This window comes from Chrysochloris asiatica, unplaced genomic scaffold (genome assembly GCF_000296735.1).
Source record: "Chrysochloris asiatica unplaced genomic scaffold, ChrAsi1.0 scaffold00278, whole genome shotgun sequence".
NCBI classification, from domain to species: Eukaryota; Metazoa; Chordata; class Mammalia; order Afrosoricida; family Chrysochloridae; genus Chrysochloris; species Chrysochloris asiatica.
Genome location: NW_006408796.1, coordinates 3323871 through 3336077, shown reverse-complemented (window position 1 = coordinate 3336077; position 12207 = coordinate 3323871). Strand labels below are relative to the sequence as shown.

Below are 12207 nucleotides of genomic sequence, written 5' to 3'. Positions count from 1 at the left end.
ATGAGGCTTTCTGCTACTGTAAAGATTTACAGCCTCAGAAAGCCAGTACAGGGTCACAATGAGTTGGAATCAACTCCACGGCACACCACCACCACCACCAGCAAGGTGAACAGTAACAGAGAAGTGCGCACCTCTTAGGAACAATTAAACCAGACTAGATCAAAAAGGCAGCATTTACTGGGATAAAGTTCTGTGCCTCACAGGATAAACACTGTACTGCAAACCACAAGGTTGTCAGTTTGAGTCCACTGGCCACTACAAGAGAGAAAGATGAGGCTATCTTCTCCCGCAGAGATTTACAGCCTCGGAAACCCTCAGGGTCACTATGAAATCCTAGACAGGGTCACTATGAGTCAGAACCAACTAACTTGATGGCACACAACAACAAAGCTCAAAAAGAAGGAAGGGTCAGGAAAGAAGGAGGAGACAGGGAAATTGTTTAAAGTGAGGAGAAAGCATAATCAGTGGTATTCCATTTGGAGGGTGGTAATCAATGTAATGAAAAAAAAAATGAGTATGAACTGTGGAATGGAAAACCGATTTGCACTACAAACTTTCACCAAATCACAATAAAAAGTAAAATAAATAAACAAGGTACATATGAGAAGAAAAATTAAAGGAAGGAAAAGAAAGGTCTGGAGAATCCAATCGTTCCCAAACTGCCTTCTAGAAAGGTTAAAAGGTGAACACCATTGCACACCACCCCACACGGGCTCTGTCTCTTATTGCTCCCATCTCAGAACCATCAAAAATGTAAAATCGTCATACACACAGCCTCTCCAGTGAGAGACATGGTTATCTGAGGACACAAAATAGAGTTTACATAGTTTATACAGAACCACTGATCCAGGGAGTAAAATGCAATTCGTATGCTTTGAGCATTAGCAAGCAAATGAAACAAAATTGCCTCCCAGGCTAGGAAATTGCTACATTATGATGTGTTCTTCATTTGTTTTGACATTTTAAATTACCTATAAAACAGGTAATGAATAAACCCACTGTTGATGAGTTGATTTTGACTCATGGAGACCCAACTGGACAAAGGAGAACTGCTCCTTAGAGTTTCTGAGACTCAATCTCTTGGGAACCACACAGCTATGTCTTTTTCCAATGGAGTAGCCGGTGGGTTTGAACTTCCCAACTTGCCAATGCTTACCCCACAGCACCACCAGGTCTCCACAATGTCAGTATGATATACACTTAAATATTAAATTTTAACGCCTTTCTTAACGTATCCAAGCCTCCTCACAGTTTATTGTTTGTTATGAAACCTACAGAGAACATTAGTGCAAGTAGCAGTTTAAGAAAACAGTAAAGTGGTAGCTCACCAGCCATTGTTGTTGTTGTTGTTGTCAGGTGCCATCGAGTCGGAACCGACTCATAGCGACCCCATGCACAGCAGAACGAAACAATGCTCGATCCTGGGCCAACCTCACCACTGCTGCCACCCCCGAGTCCATCAATGATGCCACCTGGCCGATCCATCTAGTTGGAGGTCTTCCTCTTTTTCTCTGACCCTCCACCCTACCCAGCATGACATCCTTCTCCAACGATTGTTTCCTCCGGACTACATGTCCAAAGTAGGAGAGACGAAGCTTAGCCATATTGAAAGGCGTTAAAATTTAATATTTAAGTGTATATCACCAGCCATGGAGACATGCAAATGCCCCAGAGTACTGCAAATGACCGTCCTGGATGCAGTTCACACCATAGTGTCTAAACAACATTTTCTAAATGAGCAGATTGTCAATGATGATTTGCCAGCATCTCTTAGAGCATCATCACCCGCAGCCGTATGGCAACTTCATCGCTTTTGAAGGTGGAAATAACACTTTGGAGGTGGGACCTCATTTAGGAAAATAATGGCTTCAAGAACTGAACCAAAGTGCCTTTCATGTAAGACCGGAAACTGGCCCTCAGATCCATAGTCAAGATGAACCCACCTGGGACCAGATCCCTCTCTCCTCCAACACGATCAATCATGACTCTACTTTTTTAAGAATAGGACTGAAAATGGAGAGTGCTCTTAAGTCATGCTCCCTCCTGCGAGACTTTCAGTTGTCCTTACTGCTATGAGAAGACCTGCTGCTAGCAATACTTGAAAGTGTTTAAAGGAAAAGCAGTAACAAGAAGGTTAATAGAAAAGTTACAAGCTAGGAAAGTGGCCAGGAGCCTAAGATGCACAGAAGTATATGCCTTATTCTCCCAGGGAAGGCAGGAGGTCAACATCGCTGGTCCTTTTTCTGGCTCAGTGAGCTCTGCTGAGCAGAAGGAAGGAGAGACAGGAATGACAGTACCTGCTGCCATTCCAGGGGACAGATGCTCAGCCAGCTGCCGGGGCTCCTTCCTGATTGCCCCCCCAGGGACTTCCGGCATCTCTCTAATGTCTGGCCCACTTACATCTATCCCAGTTGTTACTGTTAGTTGCCATTGAGTTGGTCCAGACTCCCACTGAACGTAGGCACAACAGAATGAAACTGTGCCTGGTCCTGAACCATCCTCACAATTGTTACATTTGACCCATAGTGCTGCTGCCACTGTGGCAATCCATCTCATTGGGGTTCCCCCTCTTTTTCACTGACCCTCCACTTTACCAAACATGATGTCCTGCTGACAGTGTTTCATTGCTACTCATAAGATTTTAGGTGACTAAACACTCAAAATTACACCATCTCTCCTTCTTCCTAAATTGTAACAACAGTTTGAAGCATCTAAAATCATATTTATTTAGTAAAATGCCATGCTTCCAAATATCCATATTTCCTGAAAGACTACTGAGAGCATTCATAAACTGGAACATTGAGAGATTAATTATAATGTCACCAACAACTCAACGTGTTGACGCTTCAACTTCTGATGTAGAATAATCTGTTAACTACAAGGTGAGTGGAGCAAACGCACCAGCTGCTCCTTGGAAACTGTACAGAATCAGCATTAGTTCGAATCAACTCAACGGCACTTAACAACAATAACAACTCAAACTAAATCTGATTATCTATATTCTTGCAGTTCACTAATTTTAGGCCACACTCTGAGATTCTAAGCAAAATTAGATTTTATTCATAAAATATAATCAAGGCATCATTTTCATGGATATGTTCATACATAAAAACAAATTCTATAAGCAGGGAGGAAGATGAATGCATGTGACTTACTTCAAATGTCTTTAAAAATTAATCCCTGTCACTAATGACACAGGAGCTCTGGTAGCGTCGTGGTTACGAATCAGGCTGCTAACCTCAAGGTCTGCAGTTCAAAACTACCAGCTGTTCCGTGGCAGAAAGATGAGGATTTCTGCTCTCATAAAGATCTGCAGCCTTGAAAACCCTGTGCAGGGTCGCTATGAGTCAGAACCAACTCCAAGGTAGTTAACTGCAATGACACAGGAGTCCTGGGGTGGCATTGTGGGAAAAGCACTGGACTACAAGGTGGTTTTGAATTACAAGGTCAACAGTTCAAACTCACCAGCCGCTCTTCGGAAACCTTATGGGTCAGAACCAACTCAATGGCACTTAACAACAACTACAATGATACAGAAGTCCTGGTGTGGCACTGTGGGATAATGCACAGGACCTCAAGGTTGCTTTGAACCATAAGGTCGTCAGTTCAAATTCCCCAACTGCTCCTTGGAAACCCTATATGGGGTCACTATGAGTCAAAACCAATTGGTTAGCATTTAACAACGACAACAACAATGATACAGAGTACTGGTGTGGCACTGCAGGATAAGTACTGGACTGCTAACGGCAAGGCCAGTGGTTCAAACCTGCCAGTCACTCCTTGGAAACCCTATATAGGGTCACTATGTGTCAGAATCAACTTGACAGCATTTAAAAACAACAATACAGAATTGAAGCTTAAATTTGTTTGCTTAAATTTGTTCTAGAGGATCCGTGTGCTACCTTTCCGAGTGCTGAGCATCACTGCAATACAATGGAATCCAATGAAATGGAGAAGTGTAGGTTAAAATTTGTGAAGATTTCTAATCTCAATTAAAAAAAATTTAAGACAAAGAAAGCTAAGGTATTAGACTCACGGCAGCAAGTATTCCTTACACACACACACCTGTCTCCTGGCTACGTCTTTCTATTCTGAGTCTCCAGCTTCCTCTGAGCACCACTCTGGTCCATTCCTGTGAACATGGCTGTGAGTCAACAGGCCATACATTGTTTCTTCCATCCTGTGGTTCAGAGCTCCCCCCACAAGGGAGTTATGATGTTGACTGACCAAAGTGGACCTGACAAAGGTGCATAGATCCAGGTTGGGTTATTGTTGTTAAATGCCATCGAGTTAGTTCCGATTCATAGTCACCCTGCATACGGCTCCCAGGAGTGGCTGGTGGGTTTAGTTAGCAGTCCAGTACTTATCTTACTCCTAGCTGGAACCATTTTAGCAGCCATCGCCTATGGTTTATTTAAAGATGGCAACTCTTTACAACGAGTCCTGGTGTGATGTTGTAGGATAAGCATTGGACTGCTAACTGCAAGGTCTATGGTTCAAAGCCAACAATTGCTCCTTGGAAGCCCTAAACAGGGTCACCATGAGTTGGAACCAACTCAATGGCACTTAACAACATTCCCATAGTGTGGAGCCCCAATGTACTACTGTACAATAGGCACTGGATTGCTAATTGCAAGGACAGCTGTTCAAACCTGCCAGCCATTCCTTGGAAGCATGGAAAAATGGTAGAGATGTCATGTCTGACATCCTCTGGCTTCACAAGGGGGGAGGAGAATCAAACTCAAAATCAGTCTAAGGCCAAGTCCTACGACACAGAGGTCTAACATACCTCTACCCTGCAACCTTCTTTGCCTCTTCTGGTACCAACCATTCCTCCCACAGTGCTCTCTGCTTCATATCTTGAGTTCAATATTCCATTGCAATGGCCACACAGAACTCACAAACAATACTCATGATGATGGAGTTTATTAGGGAAGTGAACAGGGTACAATTCAGGATCAAAACCAACTCAGGATGCAGCAGTTCTCCAGTCAAGAACGCTTCTGCTCTGCCAGACTGCAGGCATGCCTTGCTTTGGTCTTGGGCCTCTCTGCCATGTGACCCTTTGGCCTCTACCCTGTTCAGGCAAGTATTACAAAGCTCCTTTAGCCAGTCTGTAATTACCCAAAGGACACTTCCGGAAAGCTAGCCTCCTGCCTTTAGACACTCAGCTTTACTCAGTCCATGGGTCAGGAAGCCCACAGTTGCTCTGTCTCTCCATGCTCCCACCTCGGCCACCACTTTTCCACGTAAAGATCTCATGTTCTGATCATGGCTCTTCATTCTTGAAGTCCTGGGATTTTGTTGTTCCTGCTTTAAAGACAGCTCCTTTGAAACCTAATGGGATGGCAAAACTAACCACTCCTGGTGTTAGAGTCCTATGCACCCTATTTGTATGGTCCCACTCAATCATTTGGTGGAAGTTACAAAGACCAGGCTAGAAGAAACAGATTAAATAAATTAGTTATACCATAAAACCCTATACAGCAGGGTGAGGAATCTTTTATTCTGTCTAGGGTCACTTGGATATTTATAACATCACTTAATATAAATTTATGTTACTATGAAAAAAGTTCCTAGATGTATTGAATTTCAATTCCTGCCTGTGCTTGCCTTAGCAGGACCAGACCACATGATTTCTCAGGCATGTACAGACTATGGCTGAGATGTTCCCCACAGGGTCACTATGAGTTGAAACTTGACTGAACAACAATGCAACTCTTTAAAAGAAGGGCCAAACTCTTCTTTTTAATTTAATTTAATTTATTTTCTCTTCTCTTGAATCCAGAAATGGAGTTTATTTTCCCTTCTCTTGAATCCAGGAAGGTCCTGTAACTTGTTTTACCAAAAGAAAGAAGTGAAATTGTCCTACTTCTTAGAATGGGCCTTGAGAGATCTTGAATTCCCACTGTTTCATGCTATTGAAACTTAACCATCATATTGTGTGAATCCCAAGTCTCCTGGAGAGAAAACTAAGGCTCCAGTTGACAGCCCCAATGGAGCCTCCAGCCAACAAGCCAGCACTAACAACAAGTCAAATGAATGCACCATGGTGGACGTTCCAACCCAGTCAATCTTCTGGATGGTTACAGTTCCAGATGGCACCACACATGGGGAAGAACACCAGTTTGCCTCAGTCAACTCTCCATCTTGAGAAAGAATAAATGATATTGTTGTTTCAGTCACTGAGTATTGAGTTGGTTTGTTCTGCACCTGTAGACATTTCCAGAACTTCCCAGTGAACCAGGCTGCTACTAGTTCCTGCTCCACTCAGTCTTCCATAGGATTGTGATGATGGTGGTTATGTGCTGTGGAGTTGGTTCCAACTCATAGCAACCCCGTAAAGGGTTTCTGAGAAGCAGCAGCTGGTGAGCTTGAACTGTCGTCCTTGTAATTCAAACCGACCTTGCAGTCCAGCGCATTAGCTGGCAGCACCACACCAGGATAGACCCAAAAATAGGAAGGTGACTAACATGGATTAGAAAAGAACACTTCCCATTGTGGTGCAAGGCAGTTAAGACCATGGACTCTGGAGGTAGACTAACATGAGTTTGAATCCTGGCTTTGCCCTGTACTATCTATGTATCTTGTAGAAGCCACTAAACTTTACTCAACCTCAGTTTCCCTTTATATAAAACATTGGCAATAATATTCCCCACCGCATAGATTGATGATAAAGATTAAATGTCAGAATACATTAAGCATTTAGGGTCAGTGAAGAAGAGGAAGACCCCCCCACCCCAATGACATGGATTGACACAGTGGCAGCAGCAATGGGCTCAAGCTTAACAACCATTGTGAGGATGATGCGATGGGTCATTCTGTTGGAACTGAACCTAACAACAACACAGCAACAACAACATATGGACAGCATTTAGGATTGTGCCTTTCACAGAGGCATACTGTTACTGATTCTCCATTCTCTTCTACATTTAAGGAATCATTAGCTCACAGCTGTGGGAAGAGTTCCAACCCTAAGTAGGACTGAAAGATATGAAACATGAAAGGTTTCACGTATGGCCAGGACAGGTTTTCTCTTTGACCATGCTCCATAAAAACATGACCTTGATAAACACTAAATCGGATTGGTCTCACAGTTTGTGGTCATCCACAACAGAAATGCCAGACAGCTAGACAAACTTCCTGTGAGAGCAGATAACACCTATGTTTAAGAATCCACACTTTGGGACTCTACAAACTGATTTCTATTCATCAGGAATGTCAAGCTTTATGTTTATGCTATGTCATCGTGAGAAGTTAGCTCATTGCTGGCACCCTCTCAATTACCTTCATCACACTTGTATCAACTTGGTTCTAAGTATTGTTTTGTAGTTCACGGCAGCCATGGGTCATGGCAGTGTTTGTATCTGTTATAATAACAGTTGTTGTTGTTGTTGTTGTTAAGTGCCATCGAGTCGGTTCCGACCCATAGCGACCCTGTACAGGGTTTCCGAGGGTGTAAACCCTAAGAAAACAAAAATCCTCACCACTGGACCAATAAACAACATTCTTACAATGGAATAAAGAATGGTCAAAGACTTCATTCTTCTTGGATCAACTATCAACACTCACAGAAACAGCAGTCAAGAAATCAAATGACGTATTGCATTAGGCCAATCTGCTACACAAGACCTTTTTAAAGTTTTGAAGAGTAAAGATGCCAGCTTGAGGGCTTAGGTGCACCTGTCCCAAGCTGTGGTATGTTCAATAACCTCATATGCATATGAAAGCTGGACAGTGAATAAGGAAGACCATAGAAGAATTGATGCCTTTGAGTTATGGTGTTGGAGGAGAATATTGAGAGTGCCATGGGCTGCCAAACGAACCAACAGATCCATTTTGAAAGAAGTGCAGCCAGAGTGTTCCTGAAGTGCAGACAGTAGGCCAAGATGGTCAAACTTCGTCTCTCATACTTCTGACATATTGTCAGGAGAGGCCAGTCGTTGAAGAAGGATATCATATTTGGTAAGGTGGAGGGTCAGAGGAAAAGAGGAAGACCCCTAAGGAGATGGATTGGCCATGTGGCAGCATCAGTGGACTCAAGCACGGCAACAGTAGTGAGGTTGGCCCAGGATTAGGCAGTGTTTTGTTTTGCTGTGCATAAGGTCACTATGAGTCGGCACTGACTTAACGGCACTTAACAACAACAATAAGCCTAGTTAGTGTGGTGTCTCTGTATAATAAGCACTGGACTGCGAGCCACAAAATCGGTGTTCCACGCCTACTAGATACCCCATGGGGGAAATATGAAGCTTTCTGCTCCAACAAAGATATCCAGCCTCGGAAGCCTTACACAGGGTTGCTGTGAGTTGGCATCAACTCAATGGCATTTAACAGCAGCAACAATAAATGAGTTAGTAGTATCATGTTGTTGTTTTGGTCGTTGTTTTATGTACAGAGTTTAGAATATTGCTTTTGTCAAAATGATAAATGAATGATTTTTTTTTTTAATGAGACAAAACACAATGGTTTTGTTTACTGCTGAGATTAGAATTAGTGAACAGCATTGTCAACCTTGCCTTTGAGTTCTCCTCTTTTTAAAATGAACATCAATGACGTACTTCTATTTACTTCAAAATTAATCACCCCAAATGAATTAATATCTACAAGTCCTAAGTTAAGTTTTGTGATATCCTAATTTTATCATTCCTCCCATACAAACACACACTTATTAGCCATGTTGTTATGTGCCATCAAGTCGATTCTGACTCATAGTGACCGTGTATGACAAATTAGAACTGTCCTATAGGATTTCCTATCAGATTAGAATTAATAGGTTCAGCCAAATTTTCCACCAACTAGCGAAGTTTGGCCTTATTTGATTCTGTTTTCCAAAAATGGAGCCAAACCAGGGCTTAAATGCTTACATGCACAAAATTTTAGCAAAACAAACTGTATACTGACTGTTTCTAATTCATAAAATTGATTTAACTGGAGTTTAAGACTTTTTTACCAATTTTTCTCTTTCAGAAACAAAAATGGGTATAAATTCATCTATAATGACGAATTCGAAAAGTAAACTACTTGATTTACCAGGACTTTTATCCAACTAAGTTTTAAAAAAAAAAAAAACCATAGCATTCTGCTTCAGTTTTTGAGAATCGAATGATAATAGTTTCCACGGGACAATTACAAATGGAGCCCCAAAGCTCTCTACTTTTCATCATTCCACATATTTCTAGTCATTACAATTATTATAGGTTCAATGATACTACCCGTATCCTGTTATTTGGAAATGGTTCCATCTGTTTTTCAAGACAACGGTGATAGATCCATAAATGGATAGCTAAGGAAGTCAATCAATTAGACGTTCTGGGAAAATGTATCGAGCTTGTGCTTATCTTTAACATGGTAACATCACTCATCCACAATTGTCATGCTTCCTCTTTCCAAATTATTTATGAGCCTCAGGTCAGCTTGAGAAAATTCACATTTTCATTTCATGCTTGTTAATCATGACTTAAGTGAAGACTATCAGAGATGCAAATTAATTGCAAACTGTACGAGGGTTGCACAAATTAAAAACTATGAAAGTTTAATTATTAACACAGCTATAATTCAGGGTCCTTTGGCAAACACCAACTATTCACCTATTTTTAATCACTTAGTGCAACCTAAATTGGGCAAGATTAATCGAAACTGGGTAGACTGGGTTTTCTTTCTTTCTCCCTCTTCCAATTTTCAACCCCTCTCCCATTCCCTCCTTAGTCTCTGAGGTTTGAACCCTGGTCTTTCTGCATCTGTCTTGCTTCAGCCCCATCACACCAGTTCTAATCAATAACAGAGTTCTCTAGTTTAAGTTGCCCTTCTTACGACTTTGCATTTTACATTCCATCGGTCTCGTCAGAGAATCTCAATCAGGTTCCCCATGGAAAAATAGAGTAAAAATTAAAAGCCTACTTTTCCATGGACATCTGTAGACTTATGTGCACTGTGTGATTATGTGCCTATACACAAAAAGGTGTATGAATATATATTATTTAAGTACTATTCTTGAAAGTAACTGTTGGGAATGCATCTGCATCTACACAATGAAATAAGAAAGTTGCCAAAAGTTAACTCTGAAACACCCCATATGATAAAACCTCGGGAAGGGAAAAGAGTGTTCAATTTAGGACTGGTAGGTTCAGTCAGATTCCCCACATGTAAGTCAAGTCTGGCTTTACTCACATCTCTTTTCCCTACAACAAACCAAAGCGGGGCATCAATGCTGACATGGACAGCATTACTAAAAAAAAAAAAAAAACCTGGGTACCATTTCTAATTTATAAAATTGATTTTATGGGAGTTTAAGGCATTTTTACAATTTGTTTTTGTTTGTTTGTTTGTTTTAGAGACAAAAATGGGTATCTGGTCTGTTTACCGGTAAATGGCACATTAATAAAAGGAAGCCATTTGATCCAAACACCTTTTGAGTTTCTCAGATGAAATGTCATGGCTTTCTCAAAGCCCATCTCTACAAATTCTAAATCTTGCTGTTTCCCTGTAAATGTTGAAAGTAACATACGTCGATAGCCTTAGTCACAACTCAGACAAAATTATTTCCGGAAGCAAATAGCATGCATACTTACTTGGCAGGGCTGCTTCATTTTGATGGCTATGACGTGGTACCTGTAACAGCAGAGTTCACAGGTCCAAGAGCCCCTCTCGCTTATCCACTTGAGCAGACACAGCTGATGTGTATACCGAACTGACCCATCACAACGGCAAGGGTTCAGCAGCTCCCCCTAAAAAGAAACCCAGCTTTGTATGAATATGTACAGCCATGTCTCTGTTTTCAGAACCCAACCCAATGCTGACTTTCTTCCCTTTCAAAGCCACTGACCCAAAAGGATCAAGGCATCAAGCTCTATCCTAAAAAATGAAATTAAAACTTTATGTCTCTGATGGAAATGAAACTGAAGTCTTAAAAAGTATTTCAGAGCTATGGCTTAGAATTATGACATAAATGTTCTACCAACATACAAAATGTCTGCAGGATATAACTCCCAGTACCCTTGAGAGAAAGCCATACTAGTAAATCTCTTTAATAACTTTTAAGTAGATGGTCAGAAGCATTTCCTCTGTAGTTATTCTTAATCCTCACTAAAGAAGCAATGCATTCCAGAAAGTAGTTGGCAATAGCATTATGCTTTTTCTCTGCCTCTAAATGTAGCATCAGAAATATTGACTTTGGGAAGTATATTCCTGAAAGTCTGTATATTTTTATGTAATTTCCTTACTGGTCAAAATATGAAACCTCATGTTTTCTCAAACCACACATTTTGTAATAACCTTTCCTAGGTTTTCAGTCATACAAGTTTGCCTGTACCCCCAATAGAGTTTATCATTTTAGAATGGTCCTGTCACAAAATACAAACTACCTGGTTGGCTCAGTAGTCTTTTGCTTCATAATCTCAAAGTAAATGCCTATGTCTCTTACAAAAAATAACACGTTTTTCACATCAGACAGAACAAGTCACCAAAACCTGCAATGAGGAAATACCCTTTGGGTTTTGTTGCGTCAGGAATCACCCTCAGTTTGTATTCTAAGATTATGCCCTCAGGAGACACTTGGAGAAAAAAGATTTCACCTTCGGATACATGTGCATAAAAGGGACTTCGCTTAATAACCTATATGTTTGTTTCTATCTAGAAACCAACATCCACTTAGCAAATGAATCGGGCATTACTATTGAAGCATCAGAGGAATGTGCAAAAAAGGTCAGGGGAAAAAGTGCATATCAAATTCAAGTCCTGTGTTCTTCATGGGACCAAGGATCTACCTTCAGATAAAGGGGGCGGAGGAGCACAGGGTGGCCGGCTCACTCAGGAGGACCCGACCAGCTTCATGGAAGCCTCAGGGGAGGCGAGCCCTGTCCGTGGTGCTGAACGGTCTAAAGGAGCCGGTCGCGGTCCCGCCGGGCCTTACCTGCTCGGCGCCCTGGAAACAGATCTTGCAGATGGGTTGGTGGTGCTGGTGCTGATGCCCGACGCGCCGGTCGCCACCGCCGCTGCTGCTGCTGCTGCTGCGGCTGCTGCACACCGAGCGCGTCTCGGGCTGATCTCCGGAGCCCCGCCGCTCGCCCTCCCCGCCAGCGCCAGCCTCAGGCTCACCGGGGCAGCCTTTCCCCGCCGCCGCCTCGGGGACCGCCGCCTCCGGGAGGCGTCTGAATCCTTCCCCGGAGTCGCCGGCCGCCGACACCTCCTGGCCGACGGGCGGCAGGG

At 42.3% G+C, this 12207-nt stretch overlaps 1 protein-coding gene across 1 annotated transcript in view; it reads right to left on the bottom strand.

Annotated features, from left to right (window-relative positions):
- The window catches only part of MARCH11 (membrane-associated ring finger (C3HC4) 11), a 206535-nt gene extending 194334 nt beyond the window's left edge, over nucleotides 1-12201 (bottom strand). The window contains exons 1-2 of the mRNA XM_006874441.1: nucleotides 11912-12201; nucleotides 10572-10727 (exon numbers count right to left, since the gene is read on the bottom strand). Of these exons, the coding sequence (XP_006874503.1) occupies nucleotides 10572-10589 (18 nt within the window). The 5' untranslated portion in view covers nucleotides 10590-10727; nucleotides 11912-12201. The remainder of the gene's footprint in view (nucleotides 1-10571; nucleotides 10728-11911) is intronic.
- Nucleotides 12202-12207: the final 6 nt, after the last annotated feature.